Here is a 26,483-nt window from a genome sequence, read left to right as displayed (position 1 = left end):
AATAAAAATGCTTTTGGTATGGCTTCGTCTTTATGATTTTCATGTTTCTCATTATGAAGTTTCTCTGTCTACCTTTTATTTTTTTTATGAAGAATATTTTTGATCTCCACCCAAGATACATATTCTTACACACAAATCACAGCTTCTGCTTATAGACTTCATTATTTCAGACCCCCCAAAAAGTTCAATGACCCATTGTTTATCAAGTGTCAATCTGAGTCACAATAGTTGATTGTCTTATTACCCAAATTAAATTTAATGGTTGTACTTTTTTTCCTGTCATTCTTTAAAACCAATGGTGGAAAACTGGAGAAAGAACTTGCTAAGGTCAAAGGCAATTTTCTACTGGTCTGAATGGCTATAAGACTAAACCTTTTCAACTGCCAAGGCCAACGGAAATCCTTAACTTTCAAAAGAGGGAGCTTGGCCAGAAGCTTCTCATAACTATTATCCCAACCACATGAAGACTGATGTGCTCATTCCGTCTCAGGAACTTATTGATAGTTACCACTCTCCATGAAAGTCTTTTTGCCTGACTGCCTAGGGTTTATATGTATCCCATGCCATATATAGATCTGTCATATTATAATTGGACAAGGGACTCAAAAAATTATTGTCGAATGGACAAATGAACAAGGGAGTGAAAGACACAGTTCTCAGTTCCTATGAAAGAAGCTGGTGCTATAAAGCCCAAATCTCAATTACAATGAACTTTCTATATTTTAAATGTACTAGACTTTTACTGTTGTAAATATTAGTTGAAAGTAAGTGAACTGAACCAGGATTGCAAAATATTTAGCAACAGGTTGCAATGAAGATTTGTGTGTGGTGTTAGCCCCAAGGCCTGGCTCCAGCTCCACCACTGTATGACCCTGGCCAGCTGACTTCACTTCCTCTTTCCCACAAGGGCAAAAATGAGACAACAGCATCTACCTCAGAGTAATGCTTTGAAGATCAAATGAAATGTTGTATGTAAAAGAGTTACTGTAGTCCTGGGCACAATTAATGTTAATTTCTTATACAAAAATATTTTTGTCATGGGATTTCTTTCAACAAGACCTGGCCTAAATTAATTTGCTTTTGTATGAAGCAATTCTATCTCCTTCATTTTAGCTTTAAGTACACAAGGGTAAGATTCTTCCTTTTGTAACTTGGAATGTCGTTCATTCATTCTATAGATATCTTAGCACTGTATGCTTGTAAGTAACTGCACTAGAGTTAATGGGGCAGTCAGGGGATGAAAGGGGGAGGAAGGAGGGCAGAAACGTTCTACAAAGCATCAGTCTACTTCCACAAGAACATTACACACATAGGCACTTGGGGATTCAAGTAATGTTACATAATTGGCAGACTGTAGATATAAATGAAAGACCATTACATAGTTTTTATACAAGGAATAAAAGGTAATAATTGTGGTGGAAGAAGTCAGGACCCCTGGATTGAAGGCAAGACAATGAGTACAGGGAGGAAATAGAAATGGTAAATATTTTAAGCCCTTGCATGAGAGTATTTGCTAATCAGTCATCCGGCCAGCATCCATCGCTGTTGGCTGTATTCACTGTGCGCCATCTTTAGGAGGGGCTGGCAGACCACCATCGTGATTGACCATAGGATCCGAGATCCTCTGTACTTTATTTTAAAGTACCTCGGGATATAGTGGGTTAAGAGTGTTAGTTAATGTTAACCTAAAACCCAGCAACTATCAGTTCACTTTTGTATCTAATTCTAATTTACAATCCAGAGGCTGTTACTTAACTGTTGATGTTCCAAATCAGGAATACACAGGCCCCAGACAGTTAAGTCTAAATGAGGTCTTCAAGGAGAATCTGATCCAGGGCGGCCCTTTGCGTGGAAATATTTCTCTTCAGTCAGCCCTGGGTCGTGTTAGGCAGCATCAGGGATGTCAGAAGTGAGTTTTCACTGGTGACATGAATGGTGTTCAAGTTAATGTGGCCTGGCTAGAAACACTGTAAAGGTGTCTCCACCTTTACATGAACAGAGTCTAAGAATCTGCAAACCCAGGCTCCTCATACCCTCCGAAGCACACATGTAGCCTAGAAGTCCCCTTCAGCCCTGTGTCCCACTGCCGACCAGGTGATTCTGGAGCTAATGCTCACTCCTGCTAATGTATTGCTGTATACGCCTCCAATACATTTCTCCAGCAAGGTCCTTGTTAGAGGACAAAGAGCTGGGACTTTGTCGAGCCTCATGAATGGGGTTGTGTGACTGCTTCTGTGCATGCTTGCTAATAAATGTTGTCGTGAGTGGCAAACTGTGAGGCTTGTTCTCACTGTAAATATACTAACTGCCAACAAGATTGGCAGGGAGGAGGTCCACAGAACTCACCTTTCTCTAACTATCAGTTAATTATTAATAGTGTCTATCAAGAAAAACCTAATGATCATGAATGGCCAAATTGGCTTAGGATATTCTTAACAGACTGGAAAGGACTGTCAAATATTTATTCAAATGGGTTACTGCAAATACAGAACTTTGGCTTCCCTTTAGATTACTGATTTCTTTTATGTGCTTGTCACTGGACAGGGTCTTAAGAGAAAATATAGATATGAAAAATAAAAATCTTGCCTTAAATAGGTGTATAAACTATTGTGTGTGTGTGTGTGTGTATGTAAATGTGTGTTTGTGTGTGAGTTCGTGTGTGTGTGGTGTGTGGTAGAGGGGTCCAGGAAGATAAGAGAAAAAAGAGAAGCGTGTGTCCAAACAATTACAACTGGCACACGCTTGCTATGGTAATAGAGTGGTGCACAGGATATGATATTAAAGTATGAGAGTTGGACTCCTAATACAATTTGGTGGCAGAGAATAGAGTGGGCAGGTGGAGGTTAGTTAGAGAAAGTAGTACCTGCTGTGCATTTTGAAGGACAAGTTGGAACTAGCTGAGAGAATGATAGGGAAGGAAAAGAATAATATATGCAAAGGCATAAATGTTAGAAAACCAAAGAAGAGCCTGAAGTACAATAAAACTGCATGATAATGCAATAGTTTGAATTCAGATATAAAGCAATTGGCTCACCTGGTCATTTCATTATCCTTGCACAATAGGTTTCTGCATTTTACATGATTGAACGTTCTAGATTCCACTTATAATGCTATGGCAGCATTTCCTTTTTTAGTTCATTGAAAGTGGTTGGACTATGAAGTATGTGGCTGTGAGTGATGGGGAGGTGACTGTAGATGGCTCTGAAGAGTTAGGTCATGGTACAATCATGAAAGGTCTTAGGTGTCACACGATAAAGCCTGGCTTTTACCCTGAAAGTAATGTTGAGTCAGAAGGACATTAAACAGAGAAATGGCATGAACAGATTTGTGCTCAGGATAATAATTGGCATCAGTATAAAGGATAGACTAAATGGGCTAGCACAGAGACATGGAAATGACATAAAAATGCCACTGGAGTTATAACAGACACAGGATGAAGATCTGCAAGTTTCAAGAGGCATTTGGAAGGATGAATTGACAGAACTTGGAGACTGAAGGCTATGGATGTGGTGGGAAAAGATAGCTGCCATCTTACTGTTTTGGATGACTTGGTGGAAGGTGGATTCATTCCCTACATTAGGTAATGGCCAGTTTGGGGGAATGGGAAGATAAAGGATTAAGTATTAGATATTAAGTATTACATGTGTTGTAAACTTGTAACAGACCCACATTTCCTTAATTATTTTTCTTTAGGTATTGCAATTGGGTTAGTTTAACATAATGAAAAACCATTAGATTTCAATATCTAATGGAACTGAGTTGGATTAGATTCATTTTTCATGAGTTGACTGGGAGATTTGGAAATGAAGCTGTCAGAGGCTTAGTTTGGGGTTATTTGTCACCAGCCCAAGCTAGAATTTTAATAAATGGGAAGAGGCAAAATTGATTTCATTAAGGAAAAGGAAATGAGAATGGAGACACCTGTTCTTGACAAAAAGACTGTTAATTCCTAGTTACTATCATGCATTTGTCAGTAGTAATGCTGAATGATGTTGGAGATGGGACACAATGGCTCCCCAAATGAGTTTTAGTAGCAAAAAGGGAGTTAGTTTTCTTTTTTTCAGGAACTTCAGTGATACATTGATTTAATCATTCTGTAAATTATTCATATATCTGTCCCTCCATCCATCCATCTATCCCTCCATTAAATAAATATCTATTTAACACCTGGTAAGTGCCATGCACATTGAAAGAGCTGGAAGAGTTTGGACAAATTTTAAAAGGGCAAAATCAAATCATGGTCAGAACACTCAAAGAATGTTTTGGTACTTCAGACCTCCACTGGAGATAAATATTGAACCCAGCAGAGAAGATAGGAATGATTAAAGTGGATTAACACCTATTTGTGTTTGGATTAGTTTTGACTATGGTCAAGTTTTTTTTTTTTCAAGCTTTACTTATGTTCAGATAGTTTCCTTATAAACCATGAAATTTTTTCTTTCTTACTGTTTCATGAGATTCAAATTCCTTCTCATAAGAATGGGAAAAGAGCATGTCAAAAGAAAAAGAATAACTGTTACTACTCTAAAACTACTAGGAACTCTTACATTGAAGAAAATCAAGACACGTACTAGCAAGGATATGAGAGTAAAACAAGGGCTACATTTTACAAATTAGTGTGCAAAAGCCTGAAAGCCTCTAAATATTTCTGCTCTCAGAAAACATTTTATCCTCAATTTACTTCTCCCCATTTACTTCTCCCATGTGATTGCTATCTGGGTCCTACTGGAGAGAGAAAAATTCTTTCAAATGTTGTTTCTGCGAAGCATCTTTATTGTCTTCAGTTTTAAAATTCAGAGTCACAAAGAGAAACAAGGTCCATTAACAATGGATGTCACTAAAGATTATAGGACTAATTTAGCATTAAGAGGGTTTTTATCCAGTGTGTTTCTCTTGGCACAATTTCACATATGTGATCCAGTACATAAGTATAGAAACCAAAGAACAATTTGTGTCCTTTTTCAAGTTGTAGGAAAATTTAGATTGGCAAAACTAAGATAAGACCGGTGATTTCTTTTTTTCCTCCAAACATCAGATCAGTTATTCTTAATGCGCGAACTGCAGTAAATGAGTGGTGTCCTTTGGGTACTAAGTAACTAATATTTCAGTTCTACCCCTGTGCCTTTATTTCTTTTCTCAAGTATAACAAATATATCAGAAGACCTGGGTTTAAGTCAGAAGCCCTGCCACTCATTAGCAGTTTAATCTTGGGCAAGTTACCTAATCATAGTAATCTTTACTGAGTCCTTACTGTATGGATCTATAGACTGTAAGTATCGTTTTTCGTGATATCACAAATTATCTTAGTGCATACTATCTTTTTAGTTGTAGTCTCTTATTTAACTCCCCCCAAAATGCTATGAGGTAAGTATGTTAATTATCCTCAACTGAGGCCCAGAGAAGTTAACTTACCAAGGTCAAAGAGGTCAAGCCCGGGACTTAAGTTTACAAGAATTAAAAGACAATATTACATAAAAGAGATCATTGTTGTTAAGTTATTATTATTGTTTTCTCAGACTTCCAAGTCAAAAGCCAGAAGAATGCTTTTATTTCAAATCATTCCTTTTATCACCCAAATCCAATCTCCATCACATTCTACTGACTCTCTCTTCTCAAGATCGTTAGGATTTATTCATTCTTTTCCATTTTTGTTTCTCCAGTTGTATTAGAGAGCATGCCCAATGCTTTTTATAATTCTGATAACTGTAATTGTTTTTCTTGCTTTAGCCTTTCCTCGCCGTGATCTAGCATTGTCACATTTTCTGATTAATATGCACAAAATGCCATATTCCTACTGCCATGGGTCATTCTTCATTGCTTATTGGATAAAGACATCCCAATATCTTCACCCTGGTATTTGAGACTCTAGGTTTCTTGGTCCTATTCTACCCATTCAAACTTATTTCCCAGTAGAAACTGATGGAATTTGGGGAAGGGGGGCATTTTCTTATCTATTGAATGTTTGTTACATGCTAGGCACTGCTGATATTTGGTGGAAAAAACAGGCTTAGGCACAGAACAGATCTTATGAAGGGACACAGACATCAAATAAATAAATGCATACTCAATAAATTACAAGGAAGAGGTGGGGTGAGGGTGAAAACTAACCTAGTACAGAGGTTCAGAGAAGGTTCCCTGAAGCAAAATAAGCCCATTCACCTTACATCCCCACTGTCAGGAATTTGGATCATTCTCCTCCATCCCTTAAAAAATTCCCTATTCTTCTCCATGCAAATCCAATTATTTTATTAGTGTTTTTCTTTTTGAGAACACAGCTTAAGTCCTATTTAAGATATTAGGGTTTGCCTAACTTCTTTAGCCTCCAAAAATGTGGTATGTTTTTTGTTGTTGTTGTTATTGTTATTCGTTTGTTTTCTTTAATCTTGGTACATTTGTGGTTCCTGCTACCAAAGTGGATTATGTTAATAGATCATAGATTTTAGAGTTACCACGTTGATTATCAATGTTTTTACCTAAGAAACTCATGCTCTTCTCCTTTAGATTCCACATGATACTGTAATAAATAAACATTTGCCTAATGAGTAGCTGAATGTTATTATTTAGGGGTATTCACATGTAGGTGCTAGAAATCTATGTAACAAAAGCAGGATTAGAACCATAGTTCTAATACCTTCAACACCTTCCTGAAGTTTGAGATTAACTTAATCCCACTCTTGTTCATTTGTTTTAGGATTTATTTGAGCTAAAATATCATACTCTTTGCATTAACATTGCAGAAAAACCGATTGCTTATTGTTCTGGAAGTTTGGCTATATTTATATTACCTATTGTTAATGCAAATTTCATAATAACCCCAAATTAAACCTGCCTATGAAATTCCCTGGTCCCTGTTATTTACCTTCTGGATTATATATTTCATGTCAAATAGCCACATAAAACTAAAGATAAATCAACAAAATAAAGACCTTAAATTTCAGCTCTTAGTATGCTTCTGAAAGGAATGTCATCTGTGTAACGAAGCTCTATAATTATTTTCTCTGGTTTTCAGAGATCTGCTTATTATACAACCTAAAAACAGCTAATTAAAGCTAACAAGATTCAGTGGAGGTGAGTGAAGTTTTGACAGTAGTTAGCTTCAATTTTGGTCCAAAATATTTCCAGAATAAATCATGTGAGAGTTGTGTAGTGAGGTGCATGAGAGTTTAGGTATGGTATGTGGTATCCTCATTTGTTTGTTCCTCTTTGTGGGTTGCATGTCAAAGACTGATACTACTCAAATGGGAGAAATTCCGGCTGATGCACACTGCCCCTCCACTGTATCCCCACTCTTGAAAAGACTATGTTCCAAAAAATGGTGCAATGATATAAAGTTCATTAGCCACAGAATCCTTGTGTGTGGCCATCATAAAGCTTCCCGAACCACAGGAGTTTCATATCTTCCATATTCTTAGTGTAACATCTGCACTTTAAACACAGCACCGTTTCAGTAAATATGACAATACAATAAACTGCATAAGAGGCGAGCACTCTGGGCTATATTCCTCAGTTTTCCACTGATTTATGAGTAAATTTGAACAGACTTCTTTATACCTCTAGCTTTGAATTATTGTAGTGCCAAATTCATTCATTTGTTCAATAAATATTTGTCAGTGACTGCTAAGTACCAGGCAATATTCCGGAGAGTTGCTTCTGTTAGCTGTGCCAACAGCAAGGTGAGCATCTCTAACAGCCAGGAGTGATTGTGTTTGACAGGTAGCATAGTGAGTAGAAAGAGGATGTGGGGAGTAAGACCCGGTTAAATCTTGCTTCAACACTTAGTGAGGCCCATCACTAGAATCTCTGAAAGTAAATACCTTCATCTATAAAATAGTAATAGTTCAAAAATATTTAACAAGTGCCTCAACATGTAGGCACCGTGCTAGGTACCAGGAATGCAGTGTGGCAGAAAGCAGATAAAGACTCTGCCTTGACGCAGCTAAATATGTCAAGCATATTTATGTTGCTATTATTGCACCATCGAATCTTGTTAGTCTGTGTGGTGGCTTTAAAATGTGCCCACAGAATCTTTGGCACTTTTCCTTCAAAAGGTGGAGCCTAATTCTCTTGGATATAGGTCAGGCTGAGAGGCTTGTTTCTCACGAAGAGAATGGGGCAGAGTGATTCTTCAAGGCTTCCAAGGTGAGGTCAGAAAAAGGACAGCTTCTTCCCGACTGTCTCTTGAATTGCTTGCTCTGGGGAAAGCCCGCTGCCATGTCATGAGGACACACAAGCAGCCTCGAGGCCCTTGGGGGGAGAAGCCGTGGCCTCCCACCAATAATCAGTACCAAGTCGCCAGCCCTGTGAGCGATCCACCTTGGAGACCGATCTTCCAGCCGGAGTCAAGCTGTCAGATGGCCATAGTCCCAGCTGAGATTCTGACTGCAAACTCATGAGAGACTCTAAGATAAAACCGCACAGCTAAGCCACTCCCTAATTTCTGACCCCTAGGATCTAGAGATTAATTAATGTTTATTATTGTTGCCACCAAGTTTTTGGGGGCAATTTGTTATAAAGCTATAGATAAGTAATACAGCCTGTGATGGACACATCTGGATGAATATAAACAATTTTGATGGATGAATATAAACAATTTTTACCTCCCATGTTGGAAAACGCACAGTTAAATAATTCCCCATAGATGTTCAGTGTTTCTTTTACTACAGGCTAAAAATCCACACTCCTAGATCTAGTATTCAAAACCCTACATGCCCAAACCCCACTCAAATTGATCTCCTCTGCTCTCAAGGAAAACACTCCTCTTCGATCACACTAGTCTGCCTGTCTGCCAGTTATCCCTGCGAAGTCCTGTCTCCAAGATTTGATCATGCCCTTTCCTCCTCTTGAAAGCCATTTCCTATTCCTGTTATACATTCATTTGCTTCCTCCCAAGCTTAATTTAATCCTTCAGTAATTCTTGATTACCCTAATTCATAGCAATCTTTTCATTTTTTAAACCTCAGGTAGTTTTCATTGCCAATGCTGCTTATTTAATATTTATTTTTCTAAGTACTTGAACTGTTGTTACATGTCACTATTAATTCATCAAAAAATATTTGAGTTCCCATTATATGCAAAATACTGGACCAAAACATATATTTTACACTTTGGTTTTCATTATATTTAATTTTTTATTTTTCAAAATCTGTTATGGCATACAACCTTTTGTGTGTGTTTCTTCATTCCCCAATTAGATCACAAACAACTTGAAGACAGAAACAGTCCTACTCTTTGCAGCCTTTGGCACATCCTTGTAGAATATAAATCTCCAGAAGCATCTCTTCACCATCTCCATATAGGGTAGCAATGTCAAAATGATGAAAAGATATTGACATTTCTCATTCTCCTGATATTTATGAAACCAGAAGCTGCGTGTTAAAATGCTAGAGTATGAAGCACTTGTTTGCATGGAACTGGGTTTCCCTGGGCATGTAACTTCAACATGAAACCATCTTGGAGGAACACCTGTTCAGGAAATTGTGAACACTTCCCTCCGTAATCATCATCTGACAGTACTCTCTGAGAGGAGGCGTTTTCCTCTTCCCAACTGTTGTCTTCAATATAAAATGTGAAAAGTAGTGAGCGACTTTTGGTATCCTGAGGACTACAGTGAAAGATTAGTGATGAAATGAAGCAGAGATTGCTGGCCTTCACTGAAATCCTGCAAGGTCACTCAGGTGAAGGCAGATTCTTTCCTGAAATTATTTAAAGAATTAAATCCATTCTCTGGTTTCCTTTCATAGTGGTGAGCTAGGGAAAAATGCAAACCAATCTAAACTTAAAAAAAAAATAGTTGGAAAAAAAGGAAAAAGTAACTCACAAATTTTAAGTAGCATCATAATCACCTGGGGAGTTCTTCAAAATTCAAGCTGTCTGGCCATTAACATCACCCCATTCACCACCACCATCAGATGCCAACACAGAAAGTCTAGGGTAATGCTCTGGAATCTATATATTTCAGCAGACACACTTAGATCATTTTGATTAAGATAGAGTGTCTGAGTACATCTGTTTATAACTCACAAAGATAGAGAAAAGACAAAGAGGGAAAATACTGATAATAGCATGTAATTCCTGTATTATTTTCTCTTTAATTTGCTGCATTTTCACTCCCCAAATTTCTCCTGAATTTTGTCAATCTCATTTGGACAGTATAAAATCAGAGGGTCATGGCTAACCTTGCATTGAAAATCTCCATATTATAAAAAGTAATTCTCTATTTTTAAGAGAAATCTGGATTTTAAAAAAATCTGGAAAGAAGGTGAGGGATCAAAGGAGGGGGTGTTAAAAATGTGAGGAAATAGCTAGCTAAGATAGAGAAGTGTACAGACTTTTAGCTCCGTAGCATTTCCAAGGCAATCAAGAGATCATGAAAAGGAAACTTGAAATAGGAATCTTAAAACCAGAACTCCATGCCCAGCCCAGTCACCAGCTCCTGCTGCTCTGAGCCATCTTCTCCTCTGTTGCAGGGACTGTTTCTGAAACATCATCGGGTCCCCATGGTCCTATTCTGGTTGTGCGTACACATGTATGTGAGTGTGTGCATATGTGTGTGTTTTGTATATGCACATAAAAAAGTCTCAGAAAATGTACATCGAAATGTTAACAAGGGTTCTCCTAGAGGTCAAGATCACATAGGACTTCCACTTTTTACAATATGCAACCTTGTAGTGTATTATTTAATTTTTAATAATAAGCATTCATTTCTATGGTCAGAAAAAGTTATAAACATTTTAAAATAAAATTAATTTAGTTAAAAATTCCAATGGCTTGTCATTGCCTTCAAAATAAAGTTGAATATTTTTGGTATTGACCAAACAGACTTATCTCCCACCATTTAACAAGCATCCTCCTCTTTTTTATTTTTTTTTATTTCAGCATATTATGGGGGTACAGATGTTTAGGTTACGTATGTTGCCCTTGCCCCTCCTCCCCCCACAAATCCGAGCTTCAAGCATGTCCATCCCCTGGATGGTGTGCATCGCACTCTTTGTGTATGCATATACCCGTCTCCTCCTCCCACCCATCCCCTCCTCCCCGCCCAACATCCAATAAATGTTATTCTTATATGTGCACTTATGTGTCAATCAGTTAATACCAATTTGATGGTGAGTACATGTGGTGCAAATTCCTGGCACATCTAACCCTTCCACGTTCAGTGTCCTCACTCATGTTGTCTATAAGGAATGCAAAGACACTAGTTGTCTACCTGACAAATTTCTGCTCCCTCTTCAAGACTCATGCCAAGACATGATTTGTAGCATGGAGCTCCACATTGGAGCCTGAGACAAAAGAAAAATCTCGACGCTGATTTTACTTTAAATTTTCATATTTTGTTCATCATGGAATTTTTGTACTAATTTTGATTTTTAAAAGTATTTTATTGAAATACAAGTGATCTTGATTATTGAGTTTTTTGTTAACCCCTCGAATATTGCACTGTGCTTGCCTCACCATAGCCCCAGCCCTGGTCCCAGGCAAAGTTGCTGAATCCATCTTCTTTGTTGCTTCTGCTCTTGGACCTACCTCCACTGTGGGATTTTTCACATTGCATTACAGTTTCTGATATACTTATTACTCTCCTATACACTTGATCATTTTGAGGGCTCAAAGCTTTCTTAATCTGCGCTTAAGAGACATGGCAGGTGCCCTTTAAATATGTGATGATAGCAAGAATAAATGCTATGAAACTTTAGTTGAGTCTTTTAAGAGCCTCAGTTTCCTCTTGTGAACCTCAGTTTCCTCGTCTGTCAAATAGTAACACGATAGTAGATATTCAGTGATTGATGCTATACTCTATACATACATATTATAAATAATATATTATAAATATATAATATATTATATTTATACTATATATAATTATATTATATGTATTTATATATATAATAATATATTATAAATAATATAATATAGAAAAAATATCCAATACTAATGTAGTTCTTACTATGTACCAAGAACTTTTCTAAGTGTTTAACAATACTAACTTATTTAATTCTCACAACAATTCTATGAGGTAGGTGCTATTATTGGCTCCAACATACAGGTGTGGAAACTAGCTCAGAGCATCCAGTGATTTGTCCAAAGCTTATGTTTTAACCCATGCAGTCCGGATCTGGAGTCTGTGCTCTCTACCCCTATATTGCCTCTCACAATAATAATAATTTTTACATAAATAAACATAAATATTTAAATACATAACCAACACAAAGATTTTATGTTTGAAAATGTGAGAATATTATTGGTCATTCTAATTCTAATCCACATGAAATGCTAACTGATCAGAGAGCCAGAGAAAATTGAATGCTATAGCATTTCTTCCATGAGGTCTACTTCACTCTAAAAATGCACTGGTTCATTTATCAAAGACAAAGGACACAACATAATCTAATCAAAGAGAATGAGAAAATGTGACTAGTGAGAGTGGCATTAAGTGACTAAGGTTTTATAGGCCAGGTATCCTGGACAATGCTTAGAAGAAAGTTTAAAAAAACAGTCATTTGGGAAAACATGGCCAGCCACTTGCCTTCACCTGTGAGCCTGTGTCTGAAATCTATTTCCTGGTAAGTGAAGGGGAATCAGCTGAAATTATTTTCTTAGCTTCAAAGGGATATCGGCGACATCAACTGACATTGGCAACCTCAGCAAGGGATGTGACTATATTTATAAGAATGCTATAAATAATCCGTTATTCATCTTGACTTATCAGATGGACTTAGATGTCAGTGCTCCCTATCTGAGAGTAACAGAAGGCCCTCTGCTTTTTATGAAGGGAAGAAAAGAGAAAAGGAGTTAAGAAAGAGAAGACATGTGGCTCCCCCCATGGCCAACTTCAGTGAGGCAGTCACCTCTGGGAAGCTCGAAAGGTAGATCAGCCAAAGTGGGGATGATACAGAATGGATAGAAAATAAAAGAAAATAAACCCATCATTGTGCAATCAACAGCTGTTCTATACTCTTTATTTTCCTACTTGTTAAATTAAGTTGTATTGTATTTCAGAGGTATTTCTGGTTCTCTGATGCAACTCTGTGTGTACTGAGCCTAAGAGGGCATTAGTTGAGAAATCCTTGCATCATGTTACCTGGCATTAGGGTGTGCCCATCTGCACTGCCTGAGAGTCAAGTCAGGAGCTGGAGGAGATGGGCAACTTCCAGCAGGAGCTGCAGCCACCCCCATGTATGAGCGTGACAAAGCCATGTTCACATTTCCCTCCCTTCTGCTTATTTCAGACAGTTCTGTGCAGGACACCTGAGGAAACAGAATCCCAATCTACTCCCAATCTCAGTTTCTATGAATTCCACAGACTTTGTTTCCATGCTGCCATCTAAAGGGTCAGTAATGTTTCCCGAAAAGTCATTGACTATGGTTTACTGTTGGAAGAAGTAAAGGATGGGGCTTTGGCCGTGAAATTCAAAAGCTGTTTCAACATTTCCTGAAACTTCTTAAGCAGGAAGCAGACTGTAAACTCTCCTACACAAAAATCTCTCCTACACATTCAGAACTCTTAAGTATTTATGGTGGAAATTCCCAGGTGGATCTAGCTGGAGAGGAATGATGGGGCTTTCTATTCATTTTCTTTTCCCAATATGACCATTATAGACATTTCTGAGAGTATAGTCAGATTTACCTGGATATGAAAAGTAAATATCAAACCAAAACAAGCTAACTCCTTGCCCTTTACCCATCTCAGATTCATATATCAATCTTCTAAAGCATACCAGATTCTGACCTATTGCACCCCTACTTTGTCCACTGTTAGGAACCATGGTGTATCTGAGTATGAAGCTATGACGTGATTTCTGCTGTTACTGTACTATCCATCCAACAAGTGAGTCAAGATTGAAGTATCACATACTCAAAGACCACTATAAGCCAATACTGAGCAAGAGAGATACAAAGGAGAACTGATTGGAGTTTGAGTGATTGGGGAGGCTAAGGTGGGAGGAAGCTTTAGATGTGAGCTTGTCTTTTAACAGGCATTCAGGATGAGACGTGAGCACATGCATCAAAGTGGGAGTGAGCATGGGATGTGTGGAGCACATTCAGACACCTCCTCCTTAGGAGGCACAGGCATCCTACCACAGAACAGAATGGACATGAAGTTATGAAGGTCCTGAAAGTCAGGCAAAGAGGAATTGAAACTTGATGGGCCCAAAGAGTATTTCAGGGTATTTATCTGATGATGAAACATGGGAGGAGTTGGAGGTAGAGCTTCCAGACACACACACACAAACACACACACACACACTGTCACATGAACAAAGCTACTAAATCAGTCCAGGCATGTAACAATGGGACCAAGGGATGGCAGGAGGGACTGAAAGGCAAGAGTAACTCCAGGACACATTTCACAAGACAGATTCTAGCTTGAAAGTCAGTGGTTACGGGAGGAAAAGAAAAGGGAGCAGTCAGAGGTGATTCATATATTTCTAACCTGCAAGGCTGACTAGTATTGCTGGCACTCATCAGAATGGAGAAACCGTATTGGGCAATCCCCAGCAAAAGATGAATGCCAATGAGTTCTAAGTTTCCCAGAACAAAAAACTACATACATTTTGAGCCAAGATAGTAAGCAAAATTATTTACGAGTGCCTCAATTTTTACCATTAAATCACAGGTGTTTTGGAGAGCATGGTACTCCCTGGAATCCTGAACTCATGCACTTGCATTCACTTCTGTGAAAACAAACCTCAGGAAAAGTCAGCAGCAAGAGCAAGGCCAGACAAAACCTCACTCCTCTGACTTTCACAGCCCTCACCGGTAAGATGCCTCATTGGCTCTGTCAACATAGACTACACAATAGTTCCTCTTAACAATTTGGCACTGTACGTCTAACAACAGGCATAGATCCCACAAACCAGCAAGTGATCAACAATTTTAATCATTCTTCTCACATTTTTTTCCTAGAGCTGCTGACAAGCACAAAAACCAGTTGAATTCACTTTTACAGCCATGTTTCATCTATCATAGTGCCAATAGGTGATAGGAAGAAGAAAAAGGAGACACTGTAAACTCAAAAGAACCAGACCTCAGGATTGCCATTGTTGGAACCTATGACCTGGATAAAACCACCCATCTACAGGTGTCTGGTTAAAATCCAGGCTCCAGCACATAGTAACCATGTGAACACTGGTAAATTCTTTAACCTTTCTGTGCTTCAGTTTTCTCATCTTTAAAATAGGGATGATCATACTACATAGTTCAAAATGATGATGTAAGTATTAACTAAGGCAATATATGCAAAATGCTTAGCAAAGTGTCTGATATTTAGTTAAGTGTTCAATAAATGTTCATCCTTATTATTAATTTTTATTTAATTTTTTATTTATGGTTCCCTGAAGACAAAAGGTATGCTTTGGAAGTCAAAAGTCATGCTAGGAATGTTGGATGATCTTGCGTTTACCAAAGCTATGGAGTCACACTGGATGGGGGGTATTCAGTATAGCCCTGTAATAACAAATTTGGATATAATTCTATAGCCAACTAACTTCTCCTATTTTCGAATGTGGGATGAGCTGAAACTCTTATCCTTAGAGGGGGCAGGGATGTTAGAAAATGACTGCCTTGAGATAATTGGAGCTTAATTCAGTGCATGATCCTATTAGCACAGTATGATTTCCTTTGTGCTTGTAGTGATATTTTTGACCACTTGGAAAACATTGCTTCTCATTAACTTCACAAAAGAGTGATTCCTTGTTTGACATGACTGCATTTTTTGGAGTCTACTTATCTCATTCTGGCAGGGTTTTACTGTACTTGAAGAATCGTTCCGCCGTAATCAGGAGCTTCTTGCCCGGACTTTCATGGGTATGTGTGTATTATAAGGAGACAAAATAAACTTGCTGCGCATTCCAGCTGGGCTTAGTCTAAATCGTTTGGGGAGGTTTGTGTTGTTTTGTTTGCCTTTGCTCCTAAGCATGGTGTTTCGGCTTTAAAGTTTGCCTCTTGACAAGCCTCTGCATGTAGAGATTATACAAAGCTGAAACTACTTCTAACTTGGCACCTCAGCTCATGTCTTCCCTGTGTGAAAAATAAAAGCAGCATCAGGGCCTGCCAGCCAGGGTTAAAGCGCTTCAGTACCTGGAATTTATTATTTGCAGAGGCTAGTTACCTCATCTGTTTGTCACAACACAAAAGGGAGTGAGTGAAGGCAGATGATGTCAAAAATACATATGTTACCCTGGACCAGCACCCACGGTGGCAGGGACTGCAGCTGGTTCCTTACCAAAAACCCTGACTTCTCCAGACACCCATCAGTCAGAAAGACCGTGGAGGGAGTCCTTTGAGTCGCTAAATATATTCGTTCTAAATGATTTATCGAGTCCTGCAGATCTGCCTGGATATTCTGGGAGCAGAATGTGCCCATGGGATTTCAACTCCCATTCTTATCATAGCCAAGTTTCATCTAGGGATGTATTCTAGAGTTTCATCTTCATTTCTCTATTGTCCAACTAGCACTGTAGCCCAGAAAGGATTTTAACTCTATTAAACAGAACCTGATTTCTGTGGTACTACAACTGCAATGATCCATGAAGAATTAGTCGGACAGAGGTAGCATTGAATACTAACATTTAGGATAACTCCGATATATATATTTGAATGCACCTGTTCATCATATTTCTTGATTTCATCATAGAGACAAAGAAGAGGTGTTTATATTGCCAGTTGCTAATATTTAGTCTACTTTTTACAAAATCTAAATGATGCAACATGAAAAATCAGTACTAACTATTCGATGTAAGGAATGTGAGTTCATGAGCTTAAAACCAGATTCTGGAGCCAGACTGCCTGGGTTCAAATCCTGACACCACCACTTATTAACTGTGCAATCTTGATCAAGTTACTTAAATTCCCCATGCAATAGTGTTCTCAACTATGACACGAAAAATAGAGTCACTACCTCAGTTAAGTGCCAGGCACATGGTATGAGATCAAGAAATATTTTTAGTATTATTATTTAGTATTGGCCAATTCTAATCTTTCAGTATAATAGATAAATATCACAAGCAAAAACAACAATAAAAAAGAATAAAAATACCTAAATCCAAACTGTCATCTCAAAGTTATTTCCTCTCTACCACAGAGAGAGAAAAAGTAACTGTTTCTATACCGGTCTTAGATTCTCCAAATTACTCCGCAGCTCCTCTGATTATAAAATTATATTTTCTATTGTATTGATTATAGAATGAATTGAAACCTTGGGTATAATTTTTATTTGGCTCTTATTTATCCAAATAGGATTTTCTAGACCTAGGAAGCATTTGTGCGTAGGAGGGTAAGTTACTATACAAATCTCAAGGACAAAGAATAAGGAAAGGTGATTTCCAATACCTTTCTCTCCTTTCCTACATGATGGAATTTTGGCAAACTATTAATACAATCTTCTGGGTTACAAGTTTTCATCTGTTAAGTGAGAAGGTTGCATCCAGCTCTCATAACAAACCAAAAAACTGTATTTTAGACTGACTCTTACAAGGTCTAAGAGAGTAGTAAACATACTTTCAGTGTTTGAACTATCCTATAATTCTGTTCTCTCCTATCCACAAACGTAAAGATAACCACTCCATAGCTAATTATTATTAGAGTATGACAATAGGTCCAAAGTAAAAATGAGTATTCATCTCCTTTCATATATTTTGTCTGTTCAGAGCCCTTAGATTAGGTCTAGAAAGCACGTGTCACATTGTTTCTCTAGTTTTTTCTTCCTGATTTAGCAGAATTATAAGAGCTCTCTAGGATTGTCTCCATGAACCTCCAAAAGCCATCAGGTAGCACCAATTAGTGAAAGACTGCTTATTCACAGACCTTATATTTCTCTCTTGAAAGTTTTATAAGAGGAACTTTATGTAACTGAAAAATCCTTAAAAACAAGAAATTGGTGAAAATAAGTGTTGAAAGGAGCTATTAAAGCCCTTCTATTACTATCGTTAGCAAATTGATGATTAGCATATTAAACCAGAATATTTCAAAGAGTATTTGTCCTACTTATGTGCTGAATGCATTATTTCTGAAGCCCACGCTACTTAAGATGTGCAAGAACACATAAATTCCAACTGTATACAGTGGAGTGAATCTGTTATAAGGAACTAATATACACACAATACGAAAAGAAGAAAATTATGCTGTTTTTATAAACAACTTAATAAAATCTCATCAACAACTCTATGTAATGACTTGTGCAAAAGTCCTTCAGAAATAAGGTGCCATTCAAATATAAGGAATTATTTATTCTAGCACCAAGAGTTTAAATGCTTTATACTAATTGAGTTGACATTTTCTTTTGAATTATCCTATTATGCCTGATTCAGGTAGATTCTGCAGGGCTCTCATCTTATTTCTTAGGACTGGGTGATTGAAAAACATTGTTCTTATTTTAAAAAGTCACTAGCTTGTTCTTTTTACAGAATAATTCAACATTGTATTCTTTTATATAGAAAATTACCATAATTTATCTGAAATACAATCAGATTTATAGAAATTTGATTTATAAGAAGCTTTTTAGGAGATGGCTATTTGGTTAAACATGAAACATTTGATTGACTTTTACTCCTCTTCTAAGGAAAGTGGGTCCACGAGGAAAAAAACAAAAGCAAAACAGTGTTGGTCAAATTGCTGAGGTTAAAAAGCTCATCCCCTCAGTTCTGAGGACTTCTCTAAGTTTTTTCTGTGTTTCCATTCTGGATCCAAAAGAAAATAATGAAGCAGGGTGGGCATTCTGCCCATTCTGTAACTTGGCAATGACTAAATGTAACTGAAACAGCACTAATTAGAAAACAATCTTCTTTTAAACTAATCGTGTTGACACATTTACATCACTCAAATATCAGCACTAAAGAGAGAAATTTTTATAGCACTCCAGATTTCATTTGGTCTGTTGATCAAATACAAGTCTAGGTTTTCTACAATAAAAATAAAGAATGATCAAATATGAGATTACACTTGTTTATGTTGTGCATACCCCAGTGAGATTTATGATGTGAATAATGAATGAATCAAAATTTTATAAAGATTAAAATATATTCTGGCTCCTACAAGCTTCATATTCTTTTAGACAAATATTACAAACTTCACTTTCTGACTAATTTGAAAATCTTGAGTAAAAAACACATAAACGGTTTATGCGAATACTTCCAGGTGAAAAAAAGTTTTTAGAATGAAACACTAAAGCAGTACCAAAATAAATATTAACTAGAATCCAAAAGTTAGGGAAACAAACAAATATCATTTACTTACAAGTTGGTTTCGCTGTTGGAGGAAACTTGGTCCGAGTAATAGCCAAAATTATGAAAATAATGACTGGCCATAAAATCAAGACAAGTGTCCAAAGCTGTGAAATAACAATAGAAAAAATTGTTAATTATATTGTTGAACCAAAAATTTAAAAACGTGGCTACAAAAGGTGTGTCATACCATAATATTTCAACACGAGCTAGATATTTGACTACCTATAAATATTATTAATAAAAAAAGAATGAGAAAGTTTTTTAAATGCAAAAGACCTCTAAGTGGACAGAAGAATGATTTTTCCAGGCTGAAAACTTTGAAATGATCTTCCAAAACCTCCTTTCTGGTCACCTCTCATGACTGCCCCAAGAGTGATTATATTAAAATTCAAATTGGATCAGTTATTTCCTTCCTTAAAAATCTTTTAGGGCTTCCTGGTTGCTCTAGGATAAGACACAACATTCTACACAGGGCACACAAAACCTACCATAATGTCAACCTAGACCTGTCTTACCACTTCCAATGTCGGCAGTCTACGCTCAGCCATGAAGACTGGTGTGTGACATGGTTCATAAATATTAAACAAATAAACAAATGAATAGACCAACAAAGGAATAATTGAGTCAATGAGTGAAGGAGAAAACAGGAATTTAAAGTTCTACACAACCCCTCCTATCCCACTACCATATCCCGTCTGTTTCTATCATAGAACTTAACATACCCTTATAGGCAAAGGTTTTTGGGGTGTTCTTTTGTTTGGTTCCTGAAATAAACTGGCAGTTCTTTTATGGTAGGGATAGTATCTCATTCATCCCTAAATTTCCACTACGTGGTGCAAGATAGGTGCTCAAAAAATGTATATACTGCACTGCAATTTCTGTTAGAGAATTTCACTTTAAGCACTTCAGGAGCTACTGCTTCTCCCCATGTAGGCATGATTCCGGTCTAAAGGCACTAACTGCTTAATATTTTATATACCTATAAAACTGGCTCCAGAACAGTGAAAAACATATATTCACAAGAACATTAACTGTATGATATGCAAATAGTTACAGTGCTCAAGCCAAACCACAGAGACAAACGTTGCCTATACTTAATAGTGGAACTTGGAACTACGTTTCTGCGTAATCACGCAATCAGGCTTGTTATCTTTCCTCCCTCACTTTTCAGAGACAATTTGCTTCTGCCAAATTAAACTATCTACCTGGGGCTCTTCAATTCTCCAAAGCAATCCAAACCCAATCAATTATTGATCCTTAAGTAATTCCTAACCTAAATTTTCTACTAAAATCTCTCTTGTGTGTCCTAGAGCACCGCTGTCCTTGCTGGAAGGCCTGTCACCAACTTCTTAGACTTTGGGTATAAGGGCAAGTTTTTAGAAATAGAAGTTCATTGTAGATCTAAGGAGTCTTAAAGCACTCAGTCTGATCATAGTTAAAAAGCACCCAGACAGGCTGAACAACTTAATCTAAAGCAGCACTTCTCAAACACTCATGTATACCCAAATCACGTGGGGATCTTGTAAACATATAGATCCTGATTCAGCAGGTCTAAGGGGGAGCCTGAGACTCTGCATTTCTAACAAGCTCCCAGGTAGGTGATGCTAATGCTGCTGTTCCATGGACTACTCTTTGTTGGAGAATGGACCTGGATGTATGTCACCCTCCTCAACGAGCAGGATTGTTTATAAAGTCTTAGAATATTTTTGTTGGAACGTTTCTCTGAGATCATCTAATGGATAGAATTCAGGGCATTTGCAAATTTGCATATAAAAAGTTGCATTTTTATTTTCTTTAGTTTGAAATTTAGCATTTCCATTAATGGTGAACGCGGGCAATGAACCACAATGTTATTAGCAGTACCTGTCACCAGTAGAAATCACGGATATTTTAAAATCACATTAGAGTTGTTGCAGATACCTCAAAGTGCTATATACACTCATCACTGTGTTAGAATTGTGGTAGTTATGGATCACCACTAGACTTTTTTTTAATGCTATAACAAACACACATACTACCATTTCATAAACTTGCTTTTTAAGACTTTGATAACTGAATTTGAATATAATTTGTTTTATTTATAATCCTGTATATTTTATTTTATTTGACAAATTTAAAAACATTATTCTTAGAAGGGCCATAGGCTTGACCAGACTGCCAAAGACATCCATGGCGTGGACGATGATAGGAGCCCTCGATCTAATCCAACTCCCTGTTTGTATTTTCTGGGGTGCAGAAGGTGCATAGCTTGTCTAAAGTCACATAGCCAGTTGTGGAGAAAAGCAGGGGACAAGGATCTGAATCTCAAGGGACATGGGTCAGGATTTTTTATAATTATGATGTTGCTCTGAGGAGCAAATATGAAAGTACCACAGAAAGCGTGTTTTAAAAAGTAACCGTGCTACAGAATATAAGAGGTGTTATTATTCTAGCCTAGTCTCTGATACATTTGAAAATTAGAGTCTCTTCTTCAGATCCTGGATACAAGGTGCCATTTTCATTTTATGTGACTCATTTGAAATGTAGACTATAAAAAATTAAGGTTAAAAAATATTAACGTTTGTGGATTTATCCGTTTTGTATTTGATGCCATCGTTATTCTTTAAAGAAAGTATTCATCTGAGTAGACAGTGTCCCACAGCTACTTTTAGGAGTATCTATTTGTTTTCTATGGCAATGTCATGAGAATTCAGTGGCTAAGATCAACTATATCAACACAAGTGTACATTCACATTCAAATAAGGGACATCTATTGTAGGATATTTTTAAGTTGTCTTTTGATTGATCTAATTTGATGATTTCATGAGAATGTTTGGTAAATTTTGAAATTTACCTTAGACATGTTTTAAATCAGGTAAAAATGTAATCTATATCAAGGAAATTTAAGGCAATTTAGACTCTGTTAAAGGCAAAAAAACCACAGCAAGCCCATATGCAAATCTCTAATCAGAAGATTTCCCTGGGATTTTAGGTCAGAGAGATTTGGAGAACATTTCAGCATACTGCATTTTTGAGGAATAATAAATACAAAGCCCTCCACACTGTGATCTTGGAAATGTTAAGGTTGACAAGTTAATCACAAAAGCAAGAAATAAATAAAATTTTCATAGCAGCAGGATTGCTCTCAACACCATTCTAAATATTATCTACCATAAGCAACCTAGAAGCAAATGCGGTGTCAAGGACCCAAATACTAAACTGATGAGCCACGACTTTTTTTATTTGTTTGGAGAAAGCGCTAATATATGGATTTTACACATGAAGACATAGGAGCTACTTGAGAACTTTAAGGACACCAGTTTTAGAAGATTTAGCATTTTTGCTAATATTTTAATTGTCTCACACTCCCTCTACACCTCCTTTGTATTCCATTGCTCTGTATTCTTGGCATCTAAGGGCATATGCACACTGAATAATTTATAGTTCCTTAGTGGGCCCAGGTATTTGTTCTTCTATTTCTCCAGGGTTTATTTTCTACTGAGATTTTCTAGTCTCTTCTCTTTTTCTTCTTCTTCCTTTCCTGAAAAATTCAATCCAAAAGTCCTTAGGTGGGGCCTGGCAAGGTCAGTGTCCACGTTAGGACTGGGGGACCCACAGTGACCCAGTGAGGGAAGTGGTTCCCTAGCAGGGTGATGAGGACTTGGGCAGTCAGAGCCCAAGTGGGGTGAAGAAGGTGTCAGTGCAGGGAGAGAGGGCAGAGGCAGTGGAAGGTGATTGATTTCATAAGAAGAGGGATTACATAAGGGGAGGCTGACCAAAAAAGTAAATATAGTTCCCATGTTGGGAGCCAGCTTCTCACTATTCATCGGGAGAATTTTACATGGGAAATGAACGCTATAATGTTGGGCTGAAATTAACAATATGGGCATACAACTCCTCATTTCCAAAATATATAAAGGGACATAAAATATAAATATAAATGCCCATTTGTGTGCACGCGTTATTTATTTCCTACCTCTGGTTCCACAAGTTGTTTCTGCTTTATTCAATTCTGTACCTTTTTGGTCCCAGCCCCGAAAATACCTATTTTTCCAAGAAATGCTATCTTCTTTCAGTGGACATCTCAGTGCTAGGCTTGAGCTGATCTATGTTATCTACTAATTAAATTGAATTATCTATTAATAGTAACATTTGCCTCTGCATTTGCTAAAAGCTATTATTCCAAATATTTGAAAATTTTACAAATCGAATATTCTAAAAAACTTCGACAAAGCATGTAATTTCAACTTTAGGCCATCCATACTCCATCATCTTGTCAGAACCCTTTATTCTAATTCCTGCTAGTCCATCTGATTCTATTTGTGTCCACATTGTTATTATTTTCTTATCATTTTCACTAAAAGGTTAATAAGAAAACAAAATACAGGTGAATTTCAAATTATAAATTTTACTATATGTTTTTAAATTTGAGAAAATTGCTTTAAAATATTATCTGAATATTCTGTGAATTTAATTACTGTTTATTGTCCTAGAGCAGAGGTCACCAACTGGTGGTAGAAAGGCCAAATCAGACTCATGGAGGAGTTCTGTTTCTTGCACACAGGTTTGTTGTGGTTGTTGTTAATGGAATTTGAATGCCTTTAGTGGCCTTTAGTGGCCATGCACTCTCTAGTTCATCAGAGGTATCTCCCTTCCCTATTTTCTCATGAAGCACTTGGTGCACATCACATAATCACATTACCTGTAGATATTTGAGTTTGTGCCCCATGTACTAGAGTGGTTTGAAGTTGGTTATGTTAGAAATAAATGATACTGAATATCAGTACAGTTTCTAAATTTCAGCAGGATTTCTTTTGTCTTACCCTGAAAATAAATAAAAATAAGATGTCTAGGATGAAGAATCTGCATTGCCGTTCACGTAGTCAGAGTCTTGGAGAGTTTTAAGGAAACTTAGAGCTCAACATAAACGATGTAAGAATCATTTATATAAGGTTTACGCATTCACAAATGCTCTAGGAAATTGTTGAGCACCGACTACATACCAGGCACTGGGAATAGAGCAATTAAAGTCTTCAATCTTTTGAGGAAGGGAAACAATAAAAAAAATAATTACAGCTGGATGTAATGGATAATGCTATGACATAGGAAGAAAAGAGTGTAAGTGGAAGATAGATCAAGGGAAGCTAAGTCTAAAACCTGAAAGATGAAAAAAAGTCAGGCAGAGGCAGAATAAAAGACTTGTGTTGGATGGAGTGTGAGAAAGAAGTGGGAGTCTTCCATGCAGAGGAAACATTTGTGTGAAGACTCAGAGATAGGAAAGAAGGTGGGATATTCTAGGAACAGAAGTAAGCCCAGAATGACTGGCACATACCATATGGTCATCCAATCTCTACTTGAAAGCTTCTAGTGCCTAGAAGTTTACTATTTCAAGGGACTTCTTCACCATTAGACAACTCATATTGTCTGATATTTTTAGTCATACTAAGGTGAAAACTTCCTCCCCATGACTACCACTCATTTGTCTAAGTTCGACCTTCTCTTTCACATGAAAATTCTACAAGTATTTGAAGAAAGACAAAGTCCCCTCTTTTCCTGGATACCTTCAACAATTCTGTTAAATATCGTTTCAACATATTTTCCCCACAATGACTTCTTGTTGTCAAGTGGTTTTCTTATAACCATAAGAAATTCTGACACTAATTAGTGTCAGAATTCAATACAGTACTCCAAATGATAGTAGCTAACATAATATATTGACTGCTTAGAATGTACAATATGCTATGTTAAAGATTTAACATGTATTATCTCATTTTAACACAATAACCTCATTTCCTCTTGCAGATTGGGAAAACAGAATCTTAAAGAGACAAAATAAGCTTTTTCTCCGTAAGCCACTAATGGTGGAGCTGGTGTTTGAAGCCAGAGAGTCTGGCTTCGCCAGCACAATTAATCATCAAATTGTATAGCTAAACCACTACAAAATAGATTAGTAGCTGTCTTTGATCTGAATACTATACTTTTATTAATTTATTGTATGAGAGTATTGAAAGTCAACTTAAAGGTCTTTTGGAAACCTAGAATTATAACTTTTTATTGCAAACTTGAAAATAAAAATTTCCCAGGCTTCTATATATAAAATACACTTTCTCTTTCTTCCTTTTCTATTTATTTTTGCATTGTCCTATAGACAAGAACGACTGTTACTTGATAGTAGTAAGAGGATTTCAAGGTTCACATTCTAAAGTAAGAGCTTAGTATTTGAGATCTGGAATAAACTGTAGCTTCCATGAGAAATCTTAGTTTCCCAATGAGAAACTTTAGTTCCTCAATGAGGAAATAAAAATGGCTCAGAGTTCTCGATGAATTGGGCTTTCTGCTCTGTAACACTTCCACCATACAGGCTGGGCGCGGTGGCTCACACCTGTAATCCTAGCACTCTGGGAGGCCGAGGCAGGTGGATCATTTGAGCTCAGGAGTTCGAGACCAGCCTGAGCAAGAACAAGACCTCATCTCTACTAAAAATAGAAAGAAATTGGCCAAACAACTAAAAATAGAAAAAATTAGCCAGGCATGGTGGCACGTGCCTGTAGTCCCAGCTACCTAGGACCCTGAGGCAGGAGGATTCCTTGAGCCCAGGAGTTTGAGGTTGCTGTGAGCTAGGCTGACGCCACAGCACTCTAGCCTGGGCAAGAGAGTGAGACTCTGTCTCAGAAAAAAAAAAGAAAAAAAAACACTTCCACCATACAAACAACTCAACCAGAAACTAGAATCAAGAAAGCTTTCTGAAATCCATAGTTCTAGGTTTGCACTTTGGAGATGGGTAAATTTTCTATGGTGTGTATGGAAACAGCACATTTCTATCAGACATTAAGCCAACTTACTACTCTATTGCTCCCACTTCTGATACATCTTCATCTCAGTTACTTTTTCTTGATTGATTGCATTAATAAAATGTGCATGTCTGCTACGTGTCAGGCACTATCATCAACAGGTAGAACTAAAATTTTTGAGCAATTAAAAGGGATTAAGGGACTAAATGATATTGACCCAAAGAGGTAAAAGGGATTGAAATGTTTAACCACACAGTTGAGTGAATTTTGCAGGGCCTAGTTTATTTTACTTTGATTTAGAATTATTTTGAGATCAGGGTTTAATCCTAAATTGTTTTAATCTAAAAATTACTTTAATGTATAGACAAACCTGCTCTAAAATTTTGAAGCTCAGTCTTCCTCTTTCTCTAGTCACTGTGAGAAAAAGTGTTACGAACAAAGTAGGGATTGTGGAAAGAGATGTATGTGGTGCCTAATCCAAAATGCCAGAGTT

At 37.1% G+C, this 26,483-nt stretch overlaps 1 protein-coding gene across 1 annotated transcript in view; it reads right to left on the bottom strand.

The window, feature by feature from the left end:
• The window catches only part of ABCA12 (ATP-binding cassette, sub-family A (ABC1), member 12), a 203,578-nt gene that overhangs the window by 173,239 nt on the left and 3,856 nt on the right, over positions 1-26,483 (bottom strand). Inside the window, 1 exon segment of the mRNA XM_012651460.1 lies at positions 19,231-19,324. Coding sequence (XP_012506914.1) covers positions 19,231-19,324 — 94 coding nt within the window.

This window comes from Propithecus coquereli, unplaced genomic scaffold (assembly GCF_000956105.1).
Source record: "Propithecus coquereli isolate 6110/MARCELLA unplaced genomic scaffold, Pcoq_1.0 Scaffold357, whole genome shotgun sequence".
NCBI classification, from domain to species: domain Eukaryota; kingdom Metazoa; phylum Chordata; class Mammalia; order Primates; family Indriidae; genus Propithecus; species Propithecus coquereli.
Note: the sequence above shows the minus strand (reverse complement) of the source record. Positions and strands in the feature narration are given on the sequence as shown.